Below are 24,743 nucleotides of genomic sequence, written 5' to 3' on the forward strand. Positions count from 1 at the left end.
TCGGCCATTTCCTAACGCCGCACGTTCTATGTGGCGCACTTCAACTGTCCCTTTCCAGCAGTTAGACGCCCTGAGTTCGACTCCTGTCAATTCACTGCGTTCTGTCATAGTTTCCGCAATTTTCCAGTCAGCTTCCACAGAGACTTTGTCCCGCTATCCCTGGAAGCGTTTTCCCGCTTCATTCCGGAGATTTCCTGCTTTTCCGGTATTGTGCCCCCGACTTGACGCGGCCAGTGTCTGGCCGTGCGGACTCAGTCAGTCAAGCATTCTTCGTCGGAGTTTCGTTCCTGTGGGCAAGTACCATCCGCATTGTCTCAGAACCTCGGTAAGAACTTTCCTTCTTCCACCTTGCCGGTTCAGTCGTCAGCCCTGTGCTTGCCCGTCATCTATTCAGTTCCTTCAGTGATTATTGCCAGAACTGTTCTGAACATTCAGTTGTGACCAGCCTTTGAGAGTTCCTTCTGGATTGTGAAATTCGTCAAGTAAATGAGAGTATCTATTATATGCATATGGTAATACTGTTGTCTACCACCTCTAATCTTCTCATCGTCTTGCCACATCTATACACAAACAACAAGAGTACCAACCCTCACCTCACCTTTGGGGCTCATTTAGAGAGAAGCTAACTCCACACTATAACCAGGTACGAGTGAGGAGAGTCAAGATTGAGTGAGTGTGTAATCCATGATTTTATTAGAACGTTAGTAATGTTCTGCTCCCTGTTGCAGGTGATCCCCAGCCACTCCTTCCAGAGGTAGTACGAGGCACCAGTGTGGAAGACTCTCTTTGTTGTTTGTTATCCACTTCCCCTTTCCCTTCCATTCCTGGGCTTGGAGCAATCCGGGTGCAGGGGTGTTTGGGAATTCGGAAATTAGCATCAGTGAAGATTGCCGCTCGCTCCCACGGAAATCTGGATATTTCAGGTACTGCTTCTGACAGGGCCAGGGACAGACTAATTTGCATGTAGCCAGGTTCTGAGCTGGGATGGTGCAGTGAGCTAAAAAAAAGGTGTTGGATCTAGCCCTGATCTCTTGACTGGGTGAGAGTATTCTGCTTACTTCAGAAACTCTGTCCATCACCACCCCTTGTTGTTAAATATTTTGTCCACCATAAGCGTGGAAGGGTATACTCAGATGTGAGTCCCTTGCTCATTGCACCATACAACAGAAACAGTGTAAGAATTGGCTTGGTAGTTTGGTTTGCCCTGTTCCCATCATGCACTGGGACAGGAAAAGACTAATTTGCATATAGCCAGGTTCTGAGCTGGGATGGTGCAGTGAGCTAAAAAACGGTGTTGGATCTAGCCCTGATCTCTTGACTGGGTGAGAGTATTCTGCTTACTTCAGAAACTCTGTCCATCACCACCCCTTGTTGTTAAATATAAATCAAATATAGCAAAACACAAATAGTATGCACAAATCAAGCACTATTTACTGATCCCAGGTTTACGGAGGAGGCAACATACCTGGGGATACGTATTAAAGCAAGTTTGGACAAGATAGTACACTCAAACTGGGACTCCATGGTGCGGAAAATTAAAAGGGAATTAGATAGAATTAAAGGTTTACATCTGTCAATGGTTGGAAGATGCAATGCCTTAAAGATGAACATCTTACCCAAGGTTTTGTATTACTGTAGGTCAGTGCCCATGGAACTCACGGGAAATCAGCTCAAGAAACTACAATCTATTTGTAGCAGTTTTGTGTGGGCTCAAGGCAAGCCTAGACAAGCAGGGAAATATATGCATTTACCCCGGTCACGAGGGGGCTGGGCACTGCCTAATTTCCTGTTATGGTATTCGGCATGCCTACTTAAGGAAATGTGAATCTTACTGGCTGGGGGGGAGAAGATCAGGATCCCCGCATATTTTTCAAATGCTACTGGGATCAGAAGCCGAAAGGGATTTTTTTAATAATCTAGAGCCCAGTTACTATAAGAAAACCCATTTTAAGGTAGTCCAAGCTGCTCATAAGGTATGGCTCCAGGTCCGGAGGTATTTTCGGAAAAGCAGGATTAATTTTTATACACCTACCTCTTCTTCAGCACTGCTCCCATCTATTTTTTTGGATACAACAACGGTTAGATGGAAACGAAAAGGTATCCTGACCTTGGGAGATTTAGTAGGTAACAGTTTTATTAGGTCCTATTCTTCATTGGTTTCCGAATGTGACCTCCCTAAGAAGGATTTTTTTCAAATACTTGCAGATTCGGGACTACTTAATAGAAAAGCCTGGCTCATAAAAACAACCTTCTAGAGGCTGTTAGGAGATGGGGAAAGGTAGGCGTTTTATATCAAAGTCTCATCGAAGTGCAACTTGATGATGTGGAGGCACAGAATCTAAAATGGAACACCAGACTATCTCAGGGAGGGAATACTTTACAAGAGTCTATCGCTCTGGCTGAAAAGCTCCTGGTATCCTCCAGTCTTAAAACACAGCACAACAAAACCATTTTTAATCTATACGACACTCCTGCTAAAATTGCACGATGGGGCAGGCCACATGATGGCAAATGCACGCGGTGTGGGTTGGATCAGGCCAATAGTCTGCGTATGATTTTTGCGTGTCCAAAGCTGAGACAACTGATTGTCAGGATGGAGGTTTTCTTGACGGAGGTTACAGGGCCACAGACCGTGATAACACCTACTGTTATGCTTCTGAGAGTTTTGGAAGACGCAGTGGCTAATCATGAGATGCTTAAATTTACATCCTTGATATTTATAGCAATAGCCATGGCTAGATTATGTATAGCATCATTGCGGCGGCAGTAAGAGCCACCGACTTTCAAAATGTGCAGAGGAAGGGTATATGCTGTCAGTAATTTGGAACATAGCTTATATGCCCTTAAGGGCCTGAAAGAATGGAGACTGGGTATGGGGTGCTTTAGTTGATCACCGGGCGCCGGCTACAGTTTAACGGTTGCTGATGTATCCTTTGTGTTGTCCTGTTTTCTTGTTTTTTTTCTATATGTCTTTCTATATCTGGGGTATATTTGAACTGATATATATGTATCCATTGTGACTATAGATGGGAGTAAAGTACTGACCATTATGACCCTAGATAAACTCCATGTGAATGTATACGATCCTTCTTTTCTCTTTTGTTTTTCTTGCTCTGTTCTTTCCCCCCCTTGATATTTTGAAGTATATTTCGGCTGAAATATTATGTTTTGTATATGTATATTATCACTTATTGGCTTACCAACAAATAAAAACATCTAAAAAAGAATAGGCCCGCTTAATTGTTTATTCCTTGATGTGGATGCTCTATCTAGAATCCCATCCATATAAGATTATAGTCCCCTGCCAGATTTAGGGACCCTTATCAAAACTTATCATCTTGCTTGAAGTCTTAGCAGAAATTAATTATGGTCCTGGTCCGTGTGCGTTGAGTGCGACTACCTCACTCTCCAACCTAACCCATTTCCACAGCATATCTCTATTCCCTGTGACTCCAAGTCTCCAAAACCATAGAAATGGTACTCAACCCTCAGCGTCTACATGGGGTCTTGGTGCGTGCAGCCAAAATCCGGGTGGATTCGCTTGTGCTGTTCTTGGACGTGGAAATGGCAAATGACACCATGGAATGGCCCTTTATGCACGCAGTCCTGGAACGGATGGGATTCAGTCCCTGATTTGTTTCTTGGATCCGTTAGGTGTACTCCCACCCTCTGGCTCGGTTTACCGTGAACGGGAGCACACCAGCATCCTTTCCCCTTCAGAGGGGATCCAGACAGGACTTTCCGCTCTCCCCCCTGATTTTTTCTTTAATACTGGAGCCACTGGCAGCATGGGTCCGAAGCAACCCCTTGGTCAGGGGACTAATATGGACCAGAGATTGAGAGGACCGAATCTCCCTCTATGCGGATGACATCCTGCTTTATGTGGCCAACCCCCCTCCACACTTGACAGAGTCTTGCACATATTCGCCCTCTACTGCAAATACTCTAATTACACCATTAATTGGAACAAGTCACTAATTTAGGTTTTGCAAGAGAGGCCTTCAATACTCCAGCGAGACTGTGAGGCCACAGTGGTGGCAGACGGATTCTGTTATTTGGGCATCTTTATCACAAGGGATCATGATGTATTTTACTCCCGTAATCTTGAGCCACCCACTCCAGTGATTGCAAAGGGATGTGAAGCATTGGAGAACCCTGCCTCTTTCCTTACTAGGAAAAGCGTCCCTATTCAAAATGATGTTCTTCCCTAGATTCCTGTACGCATTTCAAAACATGCCATACACAATACCACAGCCCCACTTCCGTGCCATAGACCGTAAGGCCCGCACACTCCTGTGGTATGGTGGTCCCCCCAGAATAGCGCTGCAGAAATTGATGAGGGGTTGGTATACGATGGGGGGAATTGGCCCTTTGTATGACAGGAACCCTGCAGTGGTGCATGGAAAGAAGGAGAGGAAGTTGAACTGCTCAAATATTTTCTACCTCTTTTCCCTCTCTCCTCGAGCACATCAAACCAATGTTATTTAATTGATGAAAATGTATATGGCGATTCTTGGTTATCAGTTAACAGATATAAATACTCATTGTACTCCAGCCAAAACCTGGCTGTGCATCTATATATAGCATTGTACTGTTTCACCCAGATAACGGGTTGTGCATGATACCACTATAATTTTCATATGTGGCCCCTGTCTACATATGTATTTTTTATTGGTTGGCTTTGACAGTATGACAGATGTATGAATGCGATTGGGGTATGACTGGTTTAATGAGAGAGTGCTGTTGTGTAATTGATATGATGAAGTTTTAAGTTATTATTTTGCCGTGACCCACTTGGACTGGGGGACACTTTATGAAATATATTATTGTTCTTGTGGGTTTTTTTTTTTAAAGGAAAATATGTATGTTTACGTTATTTGATTTGTTCTAATATATATGTAAACATTATAAAAATCCTTTAAAATATTTACAGAGTTTTCTATTTTGAATAAAATATTTTTATACAATTCATTTTTTTTATTTCCATATACACACCCATGGACCCTTCACCTGCCACTCCTGCAAGTTCGACTGCATCAGGACCCACACCAAATCCGCAAACCCCAAACAGAGCTCCGACACTAACCACCTAAAATGCATCCTGCTCAACACCCGCTCGGTCTACAGACACTCCATCGAACTCTGGAACCTACTCGATACTACATTGCCGGACGTCGCCTTCCTTACAGAGACATGGATGAACGCCTCATCAGCCCCCAACATCGCCATAGCCTTCCCGAACACCTACAAGATCATCCGAAAAAATCGCACCAACCAAACAGGAGGAGGCATCGTACATAAGAACAACATCCGCATTACGACCAGTTCCGACGATAACCTCGCAACCGCCGAACACCTTCACTTCCAGATTCACACCGACCCCAAAACCACACTCAGAGGCACCCTCATCTACAGACCCCTAGGACCCCGCACACAATTCAGTGAAGATATCGCTGACTTCATCAGCCCACATGCCCTCCCATCCGAGAACTATATTCTACTGAGAGACCTCAACTTTCACCTGGAAAAGAAAAACGACAACAACACCACCACCCTTCTGGACAACCTGGCCAATCTTGGACTCAAACAACTCGTTGACACCCCCACCCACTTTGCCGGACACACGCTTGACCCTATCTTCACCTCCAGCAAGCACATCTCCTTCGATCACACCACAGCTCTCCATTGGACGGACCACAGCTACAAAAAATCCACGACCCACAACCCCCCTCAACCTATTCCCCGAAGAAACTGGAACAAAATCACCACCGACCAGCTCGTCACATCGCTTCACCAAAACCCCCCTGCCAATTCATCGGACCCTAACCAAGCAGCCACCAACCTCACACAATGGATCTCCCACACCGCCAACGAACTAGCACCCTTGAAAAACCATCTAATCAAGCAAGGCAGCAAGAAAGCCCCCTGGTTCAACGATGACCTTAAGAAATCCAAGAAGTTCTGTCGTACTCTCGAGAAAACCTGGAGAAAAAACCCAACCACTGACAACCTAGCCACCTTCAAGAACGCCACCCGCAAACACCACCAACTGATCCGATCCACCAAGAAAGCAGCATTCAAGGATAGACTTGACAACAATGCCCAAAACAGCAAGAAACTATTCAACATCGTCAAAGAATTCACTAACCCCTCCGCCGGCACTAACGACATCACCCCCCCCAAGACCTCTCCGACTCTCTAGCCTCATTCTTCCACAACAAAATCGCCGAAATACATAACAGCTTTGAAAACCAGTCCGAAGACCAGTCCACTCCACCCAACTCCGAACCAAAACCGCACTCTAACAACCTTTGCGCCTGGAACCCAATCACCACCGAAGACACCATCCGCCTGATGAATTCCATCAACTCAGGATCACCAACCGACTCATGTCCCCACCACATTTTCAACAAAGCAGACTCCATCATCGCACCCCATCTCCGGGATGTCATTACCTGTTCCCTCAACTCCGCTACCTTCCCGGAAAACTGGAAACATGCCAAACTCAGCGCCCTTCTGAAGAAACCCACGGCAGACCCAACCGAACTTAAGAACTACCGCCCCATCTCGCTCCTCCCATTCCCTGCAAAAGTCATCGAGAAAGCCGTCAACAGTCCGCTTGCCGCCTTCCTTGAATCCAACAAATCCCTCGACCCATCACAGTCCGGCTTCCGAGCCAAACACAGCACCGAAACCGCCCTCATCGCAGCAACAGACGACATCCGAACACTACTGGACAACGGAGAAACAGTGGCTCTCATCTTACTTGACCTCTCCGCAGCCTTCGACACAGTCTGTCATAGCACCCTCATACAACGCCTCAGCAACGTCGGAATACAAGGAAAAGCATTGGACTGGATCATCTCGTTCCTCACCGGAAGAACGCAGAGAGTCCGCCTCCCCCCTTTCAAATCAGAGCAGAGGCCACCAAAGTCATCTGCGGCGTACCACAGGGATCATCACTCAGTCCCACCATCTTCAACGTATACATGAGCCCCCTCGCTTCCATCGCACGCCAACACAACCTCAACATCATCTTCTACGCTGATGACACCCAGCTGATCCTCTCCCTCACCAAAGACCCGAACACCGCCAAAACCAACCTACACAAAGGAATGGAAGAAGTAGCCGAGTGGATGAAGAACAGTCGTTTAAAACTAAACTCGGACAAAACAGAAGTCCTCATCTTAGGGCCATCCCCCTCTGCCTGGGACGACTCATGGGGGCCACCGGCCCTCGGAACCGCACCCATACCTACAGACCACGCACGTAACCTGGGCTTCATCCTGGATTCCTCCCTCTCGATGACCAGACAAGTCAACGCCGTATCTTCATCTTGCTTCAACATCCTACGAATGCTCAAAAAAATCTTCCGTTGGATCCCCACCGAAACAAGAAAAACGGTCACCCACGCACTGGTCACAAGCCGACTGGATTACGGAAACACCCTTTACGCCGGAACCACAGCCAAACTACAGGAAAAACTCCAACGCATCCAAAACGCCTCAGCCAGACTCATATTGGACATCCCCCGGCAAGCTCACATTTCCGGCCACCTGAAAGACCTCCATTGGCTCCCTGTCAACAAGAGAATAACGTTCCGCCTCCTCACCCACGCACACAAAGCCCTCTACGACCTAGGACCCGAATGCCTCAACTCACGTCTATCCTTCTACACCCCCTCCCGACAACTACGATCGTCCAATAAAGCCCTCGCTGCAATTCCGCGCATCCACAGATCCACCATTGGGGGAAGATCCTTCTCCTACTTAGCGGCCAAAACATGGAATTCTCTCCCCACCCACCTCCGCCTTACACAAAACCACCTCTCCTTCAGAAAGCAACTAAAAACTTGGATATTCGATAAGTAAAACACCTCCCCCCCCAAGCGCCTTGAGACCCTCTGGGTGAGTAGTGCGCTATACAAATGTTGGAACTTGAACTTCTTGTGTAGAGTCTCATTTATAGTATGATGGGGGAATAGCCTTCCCGGACATACAAAAATATTACTGGGTGTTCCAGTTGATTGTCGTTAATCATTGGGTTCACCTCCCGAGTGACAAGCCGTGCAGCAGAATGGACAGAAGAAACATGCAGCCAGGGGACTACTCATAATCTATTGGGGGGACGACCCGCACATCCCTGTTTACTCCTACGGCTGTCACTGTATGCCTGTGGCATGGTGCGTCGGCGGCCATGGGCTGAGGGGGGAAACATTACGCAGGCAACTCCCTTATGGGACACAGCACGTCAAGACACCCTGGCCCCCCGGAGGGGCTTCAATAAGTGGGATCCTATTGGTCTGTCTTGAGAGGGAGACTTATGGAAAAATTATGATGTGCTTCCCTACTCGGAGCTGCAGCAAGAGTACCAGTTGGCGCCCACAGAAGTTATAGAAATTTACAAGTCTGTTGCCCTGCATAAAGCAATCCTGAAGGGAGAGGACCTCCATAAATCCTCCCCTCTCGAGGATTTACTGCTGGATGACTATTTGCCTAAAAGGGTGATCTACCTCACATATGAAAAGTTGTTAAATAACTCCCGCGATACTCTGCTTTGACTGACAGTAGCCTGGGAGAGGGACCTAGGTGGTGTGGAGAACAACGAATGGTCTGAGGCCTTGACTTCTCAATGTGAGGTGGCCATACGCTCGTGTATCTGCCTCATACAGTTGAAGATCCTCCACAGGAGTTGTTATACAGTCACTGCATTAGAGTGGGTAAGATAAACGTGGCACTTTACCCAAAAAGCAAAAACAAGAAGAGACTTTCTGTCATATGGTGTGGGGCTGCCCCATGCTGCAGAGGTATTTCGCAGAGGTAGTTGCCTGCCTTGTGAGTGTGTGCGGAGGTGTCTCTTGAACATTTAGGGCAAAACAGATCTCGTCCACTTGTGCTGTCTCTGGGCGACACAGGGACTGATGGTGACCAAAGAAACATAACCAGATTTTGGGGAGTGGACACTGCACCACAGTAAGAGACTTGAATAGAGATATGGACTGGTGCATGTAGGTGGAGAAGGCAGTCTTTGAAAGTAGAGGATGTCCACATAAATGGGCCATTGTGTGGGGGAAGTGAAATGCTTATTTGGGAAACCTATGTATTCCTGTGCTGAGTGTCGCTCAAAACGTTTGGGGCCGGGAAGGTCTGGAAATACTTACAGAACTGACAGTTGCGGAGGAGAATAAAAAGACATTTTAAAAAACAAATTCCAAAACCGCAAAGTTCAAAGAGCGGGATATCAACATTAAAAACCCAGACTACCTAAATCTCGTTGTATCACCTCTTTGCAGATGTGTTTCCTGCAGCGTATGTTGACCGCTCATGTGACTCCTAGTGTGCTGCATATCTGTTGATATGTCTCTATCATGTCTTCCAAGCTAAACTGTCTTCAGGACATTTGTACCCTTGCTTTGCCCATTTGTATTTTCCCCTTCTGTAATACAGATAGTGCTGATACATATATAGGGCTAGCACTATCACCAGATGGCATTCCCTTATTTGCATGGGTACATTGGTTAATGAGGGTCTTCCACAGGGGCGGCTGGCACAAGTAACAGCGGTAGTGTGGGGCGGCCTCGAGAAGTCGGCAGATGACGGAATAGGGAAAGTAAAATATATATATATATATTTTTTTTTATTTATTTGAGTTTTATATAGCGCTGGCTAGACCCGGATGTATCAGAGTGCTTACATGAGGTTCCAAATTGTTACAAAGTTACATCAGTTACAAGTTACATCCGTTGATAGAGATATTTAAGAAGCATAGAGGACAAGATAAATGGAGCGTAGAGGGTAAGGGGTGAGGTAAAAGGGTAGGAGGGAGATACAGCGGAGAGATGAAGGAAAGTCTGCCCAAAGTCCGGCTGGGTAGGTGACGGCCAAGGGGGAAGTCCATGGCCCATCTCCTCTATAGCTATCAAGGTAGCACCACCGGGTATCGGTCAAAATGCAAGGTCTCAATGTTCAGTGGCAGGGTCACAGATTCTATGTCCTGATGGGTGAGCAGGATGGGGGATATGCTGGTGGTATGGTCAATGTCCAATTTGTGTCAAAGAGTAGTAGCTCATTGTGGTAAATGACCACTGTGGAGGCCATCTTGGGGTCAGATAAGAGATACAGCCCTTTGTGCTCCATTCGGTCGGACCTCAGTCTCAGGTGGGCATCTGGATCTACTCGTTGCTCTCATAGCTGCAATGAATTCAGTGTTTATAGTGTCAGGCATTAGGCCTCTGTAAGCCATCTTAGGGTCAGGCGCATTATAGTTTCAGGGTTACCCCCTTGAGCTTATTGATATGGATCCCCTCTTTGAGCAGTAGAGGTTACATAGGCCCCACTTATCTTTCGTGTGTTAAGGTGCCCCTCCGATCACTTATGTAACCCTTTGTGGGTAAAGGGCTTCCCTCGAGTCGCCATTTTGAGGTCAGGCGTGCTGTGTTGAAGTTTAATTTTAGATAGAGAGCCCCCCAGTGATAAGGCAGTCAAGGTGCCCCCAGCAACCCTCGGTCCCCGCTCACCGTGATGAGCCGCTTCCGCTCTTCACTCACCGCTTCAGGGCACGTTCAGGAGCTTTCAGGGCCTCGGGCTCAGGCCTCCCGAATATGGCTTTGAATGTGCCCGCCACCTACATCACTCACCCACTGCGTCCCCCGGCACTCCCCACTGCTGCTGGAGGGACAAACAGGAGTTTCTGTGGCTCACAGATATTCCACTTCGCTCTGAGTCTCCGCTGCCACTCCAGCGCAGTGATGTCAGGTAGAGGACCCCTGCAAGGCTCACCTCCAATGCAGTGTCTTGGCCCCCCGGGGGTCTTCAGTGCTCCGCCACCCTCCTGAGGCCGCAGCGGGTCCTCTGCATCGCCCCCGCAATGGCCTCTCAATGTTTAGTGGATTTTCTATATAGTACATGTTCCTAGATAGAGAATCAAGGCATTCTATGCACTCCTTCCCTACCATGCCCCTTAGCACTTTATGATGCTAGCTCGAATTACCCTAAGCTATTGCTAACAGTGAATTTCTACGATTATCCTTGTTCTAAGTGAGGAGATTTTCTGTCCCTATGTCAATCAAAGCTACTGCTGTGTTTTTTTTCCCTTCTACCTGTCATAACGGTTGCTACTGATGAATTAAACCACTTAGCTTGCACTCCCCGCATCGCCGACTCAGCGATGCAGCAAGCACAAGGTACCTGGTTTTATTTATGTTTTTATTTTATTATCCCTATCCCGTCTTCTGTTGACTCTCCATACCCCGCCCCGCTGCTGTTTACCTGTGCCGGCCGCTCCTGGTTTTCCATCATTGGGAAAAATTAAATTTTTTGTTTATCTTGCAGTTGCGGAAGAAGACCACAGTGAATATGCCTGCTTTGCCTGCATCCTTTTAAGCCACGGTGAAGAGGGACTTATCTATGGGACAGACGGGGCAGTGCCAATAAAGACCATGACTACGCTTTTTAGAGGAGATAAATGCAAGAGTCTTGTTGGAAAACCCAAACTTTTTTTCATTCAGGTAAGAATCTTAATGCCATTGTTGGTTTTTGAAGGTTCTACATTAGGCAGGTATCCTAAAATGCATAGTTGAATAATTACATTTGCAAATAAATTACGTTTCTAAGGGCCTTATGTATCAACATCCTGTTTTGCGATGTCTAAATAGCGATTTTTAAGGAATCGCTATTTAGAAATCGCAAAATGGTATGTATGTAGAAATTCGCTTCTTTTTAGCGATTCCTTAAAATTCCTTAATTGCGATTAGCAAATTGCTAATCGCAATTAAGGAATAATTTCCCATTCATTTCTATGGGCCAGGAGGCCCATAGGAATGAAGGAGAAATTTGTGATTCGCAATTTGCTAATCGCAAATTGAGAATATTTTCAAGGGTGCAGGGGTGTCCAAAGGACACCCTGTTGCACCCCTGAAATCTGCATGGGTGCACATGTGGCACACATACATGCCCTAAGGGCATGTATGTACGTCACATGGCACTTTGAAAATTAAAAAATATGCATTTTGAAATGAATTCGCAACTTACCACCAACTAGAACTTGGTGGTAATTTGCGATTCCTTTGAAGGACTGGGTTATTTTAGAACCCAGCGGTGCCAGGGCACAACACCTGAAACCTTCGTGGGTAACCTGCTTTGGCGTACAAATCACAGAGACACGGGACACTTCCTTCGGCATCTAAGATTCAAGGTTTATTTGCTGCAGGGAAACACAGAAATCACGGAAGTACAACAAGTGTAGTTCAGAGTGACTGCTTCAAATTGCTTCTGTGGATCGCTCCTTTTATACACGATTTTCCCATAGGTTTGCATAGCAGACAAAAGTTTACAACCCGGTTCCCACAATTATCCCCCAGAGGGGTCGTTTTGGTCACTTTGATTCACATAAGGTCCGGAATATAAGTGCGGAAACATTTGGCAGTCCCCAACTGTAAAAACCCATCTTCCCATCATTAGTACATTCCAATCAGCAGTAAAACAGATCGTAATAGGAATAAGGACAGGTGCAGAGGAAGACGGAGACAGTGGGGAGATCGGAAAGGGTGTAAAAGGGGAAGTATCGGGAAACACGAGATACAGGCATCAATGGGACGTGCCTAATGAGATGCATGGCTGAGACAATAAACCGGCCGCTTGAGATGGGCCTCGAGCGGCGCCATCTGCCTTACAGTATCATCCCCCTCATCATAAAGACACTTACAAAAGACATGTGTCTTCCGCAAATATCTTGGGAGTCCCAGGGTCGCGAAGCGGACACCGTCCGTTCGCTGGCTACTTGAGGGCAAGAGACAAAAATGGATGCCGTTTCTAAGATGGAACCCGTGGTACAGATAGGAATACCCACGTAATAGACAAACGGTTTAGGTTAGCACAGCGAAACTGCGTACACCCACTAAACTCGTCATTTGCGGTTCATAGATACCAGACTCGACCATATTCGTGCGAGTCGAGAACACCACTTACAATTGTCACGGAACCTCAGACGCTCCTTTTGCCCTCATGTAGGCAAGCACTAGTCGGAATCATACTCGATATTCATCAGACCATCTAGATGTTGCTGTAGCATAGCTCTGTCCAACCGAGTTCCATTGGTAACAGGCGGCTGTCTCATACACGTTGTAGCACAGAGGCCACATAAGGCAGGACCGCACTGTACACAAAGGCAACACGTGAACAGGAACGCCACGACAACTCCGACGATCATCAGAATCTTCCAACCCCAAGTCGACATCAGGCCCCAAAACCACCCAAGTAGCGTCCAATCCCCTACATCCACGTGTATGGATTCGGAGATCTTATGCAACTTCGAGATGGCTTGATAAACGGTCGGAGCGTTATCAGAATGAAAATACAGCAGCTCGAATGGATCACCTTACATACCCCACCTCGATCTGCTAAGATCACGTCTAAAACCATACGGTTTTGTAACGTCATAAGTCTATCCGCCTGAAGTTCCGTGGTGATATTACCAAGGGCACTGGCAGTAATGTTAGCTGTCGATTCTACCACTCGAGTCAACTGTCTCAGGTTCCTACTATTAACCATAGGTCCCCAAAACGGGAGGAAACCCTTGAAAAAGTCTCCTGCCTCTTGACCGGCAGTGTCCTCTTCGCTAATTACGCCTCTCACAACTCTAGTCTTGTGATAATCTGCATCTACAGTAAACGTCGGAGGCAACAAATTTGCAATAAAACATGAGCCCATGAAGTCAGAGGGCAACCATGCATACGCACGATCATGGCAGATAAAGTATGTACCCTTGGCAGCCAGAAACACAGGGGACGAGACCATCGGCAGAATGTATATTTCAGTGCAAGCACTCTCTCCAAGTCGGGCTTTCGATCTTCGGCCACGACCTATGAGACAAAAATTACCAATGTGGGTACGACCCATATCGGAGGTGAGCTTTTAAGCTGTTTTTCACTAGTGAACACACTATACTCGCCTCTACTCAGGATCCTATAGGCTTGTACCTCTTCTTCGGGAATAAGCGAGGGATCATAGATATCGCTATCTAAGTCCTCTATTGCTATAGATAAAGGTTTTTGATACGAGGTAGGACCAGAGTAGGGGGAACGTGGTTCTCGAATGGGGTGGAAACCTAGTGCGCTTCGAAACATTGTTTGAAATGCTCGAGCAGACCCTTGGGAACTATACGGTAACACCAGATATGGAATTCCCTTATCCGTAGTATGTGGCATCAACCCACACACCCAACAATTAGTAGTGTTAACCACTAACTGATGCTGGTGAAGGAGCTGAATAAAGGAATTGTTGCGGAATTCTGCACGTCTAGCCTGCTCGTGTTCAGGTAAGATGTGAAAGGAATGAGGAGAAACAGTGGAGGTAAGTGTAGGATCAGGGGTAGAAGTAGGTATAGCAGAAGGTAAGAAGTAAGACATCGTATAATACACCCCACCCGCCAATAATGCAGAAACAGTCAAAAATAATACAAATATTTGGAACATAAAACATTTGGTACGACTGAGTTGTTGCAACTTGAACCTTTGCGCCTGAGCTTCTTCCAAGTCCATCAGCTTTGAAAACGCCATCCCCTATGACCGTCCGCAACGTTTCTTGACGCACTTCGTTCTGTGTAGCAGTAGTCAATTCCCAGGAGTTCCCAGGAACCGACGGTCTTTAACCTAGCGTCAAGACCTACTAACCAGAAAGAAGTACGCGCGCGGCCCTACGGCCTTTATTTATAATCAATGTCTCTCAGCTGTGGAAACGAAAAGTATAAGGAACAAAACTCAATATATATATATATATACAAGAATAATCACAATAATACGAATGTTCAAACTGATCACGGAAAGCGGGATAATGCAGTTGTCAATGAATCAAAGCAGGATCTTTTATTAGTCTTTAGTGCTAGATCGCAAAAAGTATCGGGTTTTCCCAGGACGTGTCTGTTCGTCAAACAAAGGATCCTTTGAAGAGACAACGTCCTGCTGATCAGTTGAGTGTTCTGGTCTTGAGTCTTTTGAGGACAAATGTTCAACGGTGTCTTTCTGCTGCACTGCCTCTCCTCACCCACGGGTTTGCCGGCAAAGGGATAGGGACTTTCTTCGTATGGGTGGCGTGCACCCAGTTCTTCCGTCCCTCAAGACGAACAGCAGTCCTCGTGGCGAGGAGAACCTGGTAGGGTCCAGTGAACCTCGGATCCAAATTGTTCTTGCGCGAAAAGTTCCGCGTCACCACCCAATCTCCGGGCTGGAGCTGGTGGCCTGGACCCTCCGTCTGCGTCGGCAGTGCTTCGTAAACCTGTTGGTGAATTAACCTCAGTTTAGCAGTCAAGTCATGAAGATAATCGATCAACATTGGATACTCAAGATCACAGAACACACCTGGTCTAGGAACCCCCCAAACATTCGCAGGACGACCGAACACTATTTCATAGGGACTAAGCCCTACTCGGGAGTGTACAGTCGCCCTAGTTGACAGTAATGCTAAGGGTAAAGCGTCAGGCCACGAGAGACCAGTCGTAGCCTGAATCTTTGCTAGCTTTAGTTTAAGGGTGCCGTTATACCCTTCAACCAAACCAGCTGACTGGGGATGATTGGCACTATGGAATTTCTGATTAATTCCAAGGCCCTTACACACACTCTTCATCACGCTCCCCACAAACTCACTTCCGTTATCTGACCACACGACTCTAGGCATTCCGTACCGAGGAAAATATTCCTTCAGCAGGATTTTCGCAGTAGACAAAGCAGTATTGTCTTTGAGAGGATAGGCCTCGATCCATCGGGAGAATGCGCAAACCACAACTAAAACGTATTTCAGGTTATTGCATCGCTCCATATGGATGAAGTCCAATTGAATCACCTCAAAGGGACATGAAGGGGGAGCAAAACTGCCAGGAGGAGTTGGGGTTCCCTTACCAGGATTGTACAACATGCACACCATACAATTCTTAACCAAGCGTTCAGCACATTTCGTGATACCATCATTCTTCCACACAGGAGACAGCAGCTTACAAATACCTTTCGCGCTAATATATGCTAACCCATGTGCCATTGTCACAACGGCCAGTACATACGCATCAGGCAACATCCATCTTTTCTGATCCGATAAATCAATCCAACAACCACTTGCATCCAGCTTTCCCGCACTTTCTTTCCACTTCGTCTTCTCAGTCTCGGTGGCCTCTTTCTGAATTTCTTTCACACTCTCAATAGTGTCTTCACACATACCCGACTCTGCAGTCCACCTAACCGAACTCGTCACATACATTCGAGTACTAAGGTTCCGGGCAGTCTCCTTAGCAATCTCATCCGCAAACGCATTACCACGACCAACATCATCCGTCACCTTACGATGCGCACTACATTTAACAATCGCTACCTGCTTAGGCAACGTAAGTGCATCCAAAAGATCATTCACAAGCTGACCATGCTGAATCTTCGTACCATGCGATGTCAGAAAACCTCTCTCTCTCCACAATCGTCCAAAGCTATGGGCGACGCCAAAAGCATATTGGCTGTCGGTAAACACATTCACCCGTTTCCCTTTTGCTAACACACACGCTCTAGTGAGAGCGATCAGCTCTGCAGCTTGGGCAGAGTTCTGATTCAATCTTGCAGTCTCAACAACAGTATTCAATGTTACAACAGCATAGGCAGTAGTCACATCGCCATTCGGCAACTTAAAACATGAACCATCCACATACAGCGTTCCATCTCGGTCTTCCAATGGGGTGTTTTTGAGGTCCACTCGACCTTTTGTTTCCTCTTCTGTCCTCAAATAACAATCATGTTCTGTTATTTCATCTGACTCTGAGTTAATTGGTAACAAAGTCGCCGGGTTCAGAACATTGCAACGTTTTATTTGGATATGACTTGCCAGCAACGTCAACTCGTACCCAGACAATCTCGCACTTGTCAAGTGCTGAGTTTTTGTACGATTCAAAAGAGTGTCAACTGCATGCGGAACCATCACCGTAAACATGTTATCCATGACCAATCCTGCTGATTGTCGGATGGACACCGCAGCTGCCGCTGTTGCTCTCAAACAACTCGGCAATGCTCTAGCTACCGGGTCCAAGGTTGAGGAAAAATATGCACATGGACGTTGCTTACCACCAAAAGGTTGCGTTAAAACGCTCAAAGCACAACCTTCTCTTTCGTGAACATATAACGTGAATGGCTTACTGTAGTCAGGAGTACCTAACACAGGAGCCGAACACAATGAATCACGCAGTTCAGAAAAACTTTTCTGACATTCTTCCGTCCATGGTAAAGGAGTTGAAACATCCTTGCACGTAAGAGCCACTAATGGTTTCGCTAGCAATGAAAAATTAGGAATCCATTGCCTGCAGTACGACGTGATACCTAGAAAGGCACGCACATCTCTTTGGGTTTTTGGCACAGCCATTCGTGCAATTGCAGCAATTCTCTCTGGGGTCAACCGCCTTCCCTCCTTTGACAATAAGTGACCCAGATAGGTTACTTCTTGACAACAATATTGGAGTTTAGAAGGTGACACCTTGTGATTTAACACGCAGAGATGTTGCAGCAACGACACCGTAGCAATCTTGCAAATGTCCTGAGCATCAGCAGCCACTAATAAGTCATCGACGTATTGGATTAAGGCCGCACCAGCCGGCAACTTGAACGCATCCAGCTGACCCTTCAAGGCTTGACTGTAAATCGATGGACTTTCACAGTAGCCCTGAGGAGCGCGTTTAAACCGGAAGCTACGTCCACCGAGAGAGAAACCGAAAAGGTCCCTGCTCTCCTCTGCAATCGGGATGCTGAAGAACGCATTCTTCAAGTCAATCACCGAAAACCACGATGCAGAAGCTGGAATCATAGTCAGTAGCGCCGTGATGTCAGGCACAACAGGGAACTGAGGAATCACAATTTTATTCACCTCCCGTAAATCGATAACAAAACCATAAACAGGTGGCTTCGAAGGATCAGTACGTTTAAGAATGGGCAATACAGGGCTGTTGCACACGTTTCCCCGAGTCTCCTCAATAACGTCTTTCTCGATCAGATCATAAATGATCGCTAACAGTGCACGTTCACCATCAAGAGAGATACGATACTGGGGAATACGTGGCAACCGCACATTAGATTTCAACTGAACAACATAAGGGGAGATATCAAGCAGGCCCACATCATTGGGACCCGTTGCCCACAAAGACGCAGGGAGAGAACTCAATTCCGGTGGAAGTTATCGAGAGATAAGTACATAGGAGAGACAACCCTCTCTCCCAACGTAAGCTTTACACCAGCAGGAGAACAATACAAAGTTGCATACAAACGTTTAAGCAAATCCAGGCCCAAAAGATTTTCACCACAACCAGTAGTCAAAATCAACGGAGCTTGGAGCTCACGAGGCCCAATTTTAAGGGGCAAAGGGCGCGAAACTGGATTGCTAACAGGGGCGCCAGAGAATCCAACGGAAACATTTGTTAAGCCAGACAAAGGTGCGCCAGGGAGTTTCGAATGCATAATAGAACTTTTTGCTGCACCAGTGTCCAACAGAAAAGGCTCAACGACGCCCGATGTAGCAACTGCGACGTAAGGCCCTCTCTGATCAACCGGAACTGATACCACTCCCTCTCCTTGTCTTTGGCTGTCCTAGTAATTACTGTTGTCAGTTCCCTGATCGACGTAGTAATCGTCTACATTGTACTGCGCAGATCGTCCTTGCGATGATCCACGTTGATCAAAACAGTTATTAGAGTTTGATGAGTTATCTGAACGATCATTCTGAGCACCACGACCTCTACCACGTAACGTCTGTTGTGAACCACCACGACCTCCTCTAGATGAATTACCACTATTACGATCGTTCAGAACAGGACAATTGAATTTGATATGACCCTCCTGTCTACAATGGGCACATTGATTGTACCCTAACGAGGATCTTTGGGAGGAGGAGTCATTACGAGATTGTGATCTGTTCGACTGCGGCTGCGATCTATTCTGTTGGGGTGCATTCTGATTCGAACGTGGGGGATAGGCCTGCTGCAACAACACTTTAGTTTTAAGCTCTTTCGTCTTTTTCTCAGCACGGTCGTTCTCCTCTTTCTCTCTATTCTCATAATATTGTGCTGTGGCCAATATCTGAGCTGAGGTAGAAACGGCCCACGCACTTTCTGAATTCTTTAATTTATTGCTCAAATCGGGTAATAAGTTTGAAACAAACTTATCCACGAACAACCGCTGACCACCCTCTGTACCCATATCCTGACCACTATGGTCGATGAATGCCTCCTCAAACCTCGTAAAGAAGTCGGAGACACTCTCGTCCTTCTTCTGTTTACAAGCTGACAATTTGTCCCAATTTACCCTCATAGCTGGCATAAGAGTTTTCATCAACGTTATTATTCTTTGAGGAAGATCAGCAATCAGCTGGTCGGGTTTAGCACCACCAGTTTGTCGGGCATCCGCCGCTACTATGGCAGCCCAAGCACCACCTAATTCATTCGGATGATTTTCCTGACGAATCTTAGCCCATACCGGTTGCGGTACAACATTGCCGAACAACATATCGATATCAGCAAGGTTCATTATCGTAGCATCTACGAGCTGCGATAATTCTTTGTAATACCCTGTAGGATTTTTGCGAGGGTCAGGCAAAGATTGCTTTACCTGTAGCACTTCTGATCGTTTCCATGGGAGATGTATCCATACTCTCTGGAAGAACGGCAAAATGGGAGGAGCAGCTGCAGGATTACCTGGCATCCATACTGGTGGAACTTCGCGCATAGGAAATTGACCAGACTCATCTGGCTGTCTTTCAATATCCTCAACAAACAAGGCTTGGGGTATAGGAGTGGGACGAAAGGATAGCAATCGCTCAACAGCACGTCGAACGTTGGTATCCACTATCAGTCCAGTCGAGAACTGAAGCTGTAGATCAGACAAAGCGGTCAGCACCTCGTCAGGTGCGTCGGCCGATATCTGATCGCGAAGGACCTTACACATTTCCTCAAACACAAATCTCTGGGTTGGTATATTGAATTGACAAAATGTGTCGAGTACGACACGTGGTGGATTTCGAAGAGGATGTGTCATCCAACCCATCGCCATATTGTATAGCGAAGCACGTTCTCTGTTACCAGGAAGCTGACTACGTCTCTGAGGACCATCGGAACCAGCGGACCCAAGGACGGGTCCGAGCGAATGAAAGAAACTAGCCGCAAGAGGAGAAGTACGGCTACGAGTAGAGGGAGAAGTATAAGACACAGGACTAACAAGTGATGGGGTAGAAACAGTAGCAACAACAGGAGTTAACAGAGCAGGAGCAGTAGCGGGAGCAGGAGTATGTGGAAGCGGAGGGGCAGTAGGGATGGCAACAGACAAAGGAGCAGGAACAGTCGGAAGGACGGGTGCAGGTTGAGGAACAGGCTGAGGAATAGGTGGCGGAGCAGGTACAGGGGGAACCACTGGAGCAGCGGTACCCTGTACATACGGAGGTGGTGACTTCATAAGATAGGACATTAAAGAATCCTCAACTGCCTCCTCCTTCTTTTCCGACTCCGTAGGCAAAGTAGGATAACATTTATCTATGGACATACGCTGTAGCCTATCGAACACTTCCTTTTCCTTATCCTCCTTATCATGCTGAAACTGCTCTGCTTTCTTTACAATGGTAGCAACACCATCTCTCTAATTTCGTTTAGTCTGTCTAATTTCTTTCTGTCGGGCTTCTTTACGCCACAACCGAAAAGCATCAAACATGGCCGGCCTTGACTTTTTCGCAAATAGTTTAACCTCTAGATTATCTAAGATTGGAGTCTCAAAACTACCATGAGGTGGCCAACTAAGGACACCGTCCTTTTTTGTATAACGAATCCAATAATCATTAAAAGTAATCGGGCCTAGCCCGTGCTTACTGTACAGTTCATAAGTCGGAGTTCCAACCGGAGGTATCGGACATGAGTCCTCCAGTCGGGAATCCACACCGCAAGGTCTGAAACAACTAAACAAAGTACTGCGACTAGGCATCTTGCACACTAGCCGAGTTTCACAAACTTCAAGGGTTACGGGATTTACCAAGTCCCAGCAAAGAGCAAAAACCCTCGGTTTTTGGCGGCTGCAGTCGTCAAACAATACAACAAAGGACCAAGAACTACAAATGCAATGGAACCATGCAACAACTAAGAACCACAACCAAGAACTCTGGGAGCGACCCACAAATACTTAACTCAAAGATCGATGGCGTCACCAGGAAGGCCCGTCAATCGTCTCGCTCTACCAAGGTCTACCCCAGGCGCCAAAACAGGTCTACAGTCAGGGCAGCAGTCCGTCGCAGCCGTCAGGAGGCGGGAATCTTCGCGGGAAAAGTCTTCGGGCCACTTATTTCGACAACAGGATCGATGAAGCGGAGTGCACCTTCCCTCGGAGATTTCACACGAAGTTCCTCACGATCGTCGGGCTTGGACCGGTACCACTGATGCAGCCCCACGTTGGGCGCCAACTGAAGGACTGGGTTATTTTAGAACCCAGCGGTGCCAGGGCACAACACCTGAAACCTTCGTGGGTAACCTGCTTCGGCGTACAAATCACAGAGACACGGGACACTTCCTTCGGCGTCAAAGATTCAAGGTTTATTTGCTGCAGGGAAACACAGAAATCACGGAAGTACAACAAGTGTAGTTCAGAGTGACTGCTTCAAATTGCTTCTGTGGATCGCTCCTTTTATACACGATTTTCCCATAGGTTTGCATAGCAGACAAAAGTTTACAACCCGGTTCCCACAATTATCCCCCAGAGGGGTCGTTTTGGTCACTTTGATTCACATAAGGTCCGGAATATAAGTGCGGAAACATTTGGCAGTCCCCAACTGTAAAAACCCATCTTCCCATCATTAGTACATTCCAATCAGCAGTAAAACAGATCGTAATAGGAATAAGGACAGGTGCAGAGGAAGACGGAGACAGTGGGGAGATCGGAAAGGGTGTAAAAGGGGAAGTATCGGGAAACACGAGATACAGGCATCAATGGGACGTGCCTAATGAGATGCACGGCTGAGACAATAAACCGGCCGCTTGAGATGGGCCTCGAGCGGCGCCATCTGCCTTACAGTATCATCCCCCTCATCATAAAGACACTTACAAAAGACATGTGTCTTCCGCAAATATCTTGGGAGTCCCAGGGTCGCGAAGCGGACACCGTCCGTTCGCTGGCTACTTGAGGGCAAGAGACAAAAATGGATGCCGTATCCAAGATGGAACCCGTGGGTACAGATAGGAATACCCACGTAATAGACAAACGGTTTAGGTTAGCACAGCGAAACTGCGTACACCCACTAAACTCGTCATTTGCGGTTCATAGATACCAGTCTCGACCATATTCGTGCGAGTCGAGAACACCACTTACAATTGTCACGGAACCTCACCTTAAGGCCAATTTGCTATTTTTTTTGGCTTCTTACATTGCATTTAAGGAATCGCTAAATTTGCGATTCCTTAAATGCAATCGCAAGATAAGGAATCGCAAATTTTGCGATTCCTTATTTTTCAAGCAGATTCCCTTGATGCATACCATTAGTCCAAATTGCATTCGCAAACGCTGAAATTCTGCGAATTTCGGCGTTTGCGAAGTCAATTTGGCTTGATACATATGGCCCTAACGGCCACATGCATCATTGCACCTGTTTGCGATTCCTAAATTGCGAAAATTAAGGAATTGCAATTTAGAAATCGCATGAACAATTCCCATTTATTTTAGCGATTCAGTATTTTTCCTTAATTGCGATACACAATTTTGCGAATCGCAATTAAGGAAAACCCTTCCTATTGATTCCTATGGGCTAAAAGGCCCATAGGAATGAATGGGAAGGCATTCACATTTTGCGAATTTCAAATTGCGATTCGCAAAATGTGAATGCAATTTCAAGGGTGCAGGGGGGTTCCAAAGAACCCCTCCCTGCACCCCTGAAATGTAACTTTAAATGCAATTTACACACACACATGCCCCAAGGGCATGTGTGTGTAAATTAAAACTTTAAAAAATGCAATTTGTGCATATTTGAAAGTTTTCGGAAAATTAGCATGAAGTTCAACTTCATGCTAATTTACCACTTCCAAATTGCGAATTCGCAAATAAAAAATGATCATGCATTGCATTTAAGAAATCTGAAATTGCGATTTCTTAAATGCAAACGCAATTTTAGAAATCGCAACATAGTTGCAATTCCTAAAATTGCGAAATGCATGATGCATTCCAAATTAGTCAATTGCATTCGCAAACGGCCGTAAATTGCGATTCGCACCGTTTGCGAATGCAATTGACTTTGATGCCATTGGGCATAAATGTTTTATAGCTTTTCACACGTTCTTTGTTGGGTAGTTAACGGTTGCTGTACTGAGCCATAGCAAACAATGTATTCAGCTTTTCCTGTCCTACCTGCAAACATCCTTGTAATGACTCTGAGAAAGAGAGATAGAAAGATTCTTTTTTGCCCAGCATTGGATTCTGAGGAGACTTGGATGAACTGTCGCCTGTCATTAAATAGAAAGACTCTTGGTCACGCGCAGCATACTGTAGTAAGTGAAAAAAGACACATTTTCTAACGCAGTATAATTACATACATAAACGAATTATATTCACAGAAAACTTTAATAAATGTTGAATTAGATTTTCACAGTGGCAGGACTTGAATTTCCACCCAGTACACCCAATTTTAAAGAGGCTATAAATAATGCAGCTATGTCAGAAATTAGTCCTGCCCATGTCCTGGCTCGTTCACGTTTTCCGCTTTGTGGGTAGCCTTTTCATTGGTGGTGCAAGCTGTAATTTTCAAATGCGAATACCGAAAAACCAGTGCCGTCCCAGTGTGGGGTTTTGTACAGCTCCTGCCTGTGCGCATAGGCCCCTTTCCAGTTCCCTGTATTTTGCTGCAGCATGATGTGGATGGAACCCGCCTCTAACAACGGTTTCCACTTGGACCTCAGCCCAATCCATTTTAGATATTTGTTAAATCCTGTCTTTTCTTTCTGCAGCTTAGGTAGCTCATTCTACACTTCGGCTTTGAGCTGTATGTATCATGTTCTTGACTTCTGCTATGCCAAACCCCTCAGTATTTTATCTGGGAAACAGTAACCACTCCACTCTCTGCGCTTCCATTCATGTAGGATCCCTCCGAAACCACCTGGCCTGTATGTAGAACAAGCATTTACAATGCAATGGTCTCGGCATTATTAAAGGTAGAGCTATTGGCATAGCTCATTATTTTTTTTAAATCTTAAATAAATGGCATTGTCGTTTACATTGCCAATAGCTTAATCGTTAAATAAATGGCATTGTCATTTACAATGCCAATATGTTTATCGCTCGCAAATGCATGACCTATTGCATTTACACCCAACAAGAGCCACACACAAAGCCACCCACACACACACACAGCCCCACACACACACACACCAGAGCGCCACACACACACACACACACACACACCAGAGCGCCACACACACACACACACACCAGAGCGCCACACACACACACACACCCAGAGCCAGACACACACACACACACACACCCAGAGCCAGACACACACACACACACCCAGAGCCAGACACACACACACACACACACCAGAGCGCCACACACACACACACACCAGAGCGCCACACCCACCCACCCACCCAGAGCCAGACACACACACCCACCCAGAGCCAGACACACACACACACACACCCAGAGCCAGACACACACACACACACCCAGAGCCAGACACACACACACCCACCCAGAGCCAGACACACACACACACACA

At 46.5% G+C, this 24,743-nt stretch overlaps 1 protein-coding gene across 2 annotated transcripts in view; it reads left to right on the forward strand.

Annotated features, from left to right (window-relative positions):
• The window catches only part of LOC147712093 (caspase-7-like), a 542,812-nt gene that overhangs the window by 469,612 nt on the left and 48,457 nt on the right, over window positions 1–24,743 (forward strand). For both annotated transcript variants that reach the window (XM_086922859.1, XM_086922860.1), the window contains one exon: window positions 11,331–11,506. In XM_086922859.1, coding sequence (XP_086778985.1) covers window positions 11,331–11,506 — 176 coding nt within the window. The remainder of the gene's footprint in view (window positions 1–11,330; window positions 11,507–24,743) is intronic.

This window comes from Lissotriton vulgaris, chromosome 5, assembly GCF_964263255.1.
Source record: "Lissotriton vulgaris chromosome 5, aLisVul1.2, whole genome shotgun sequence".
Lineage (NCBI taxonomy): Eukaryota > Metazoa > Chordata > Amphibia > Caudata > Salamandridae > Lissotriton > Lissotriton vulgaris.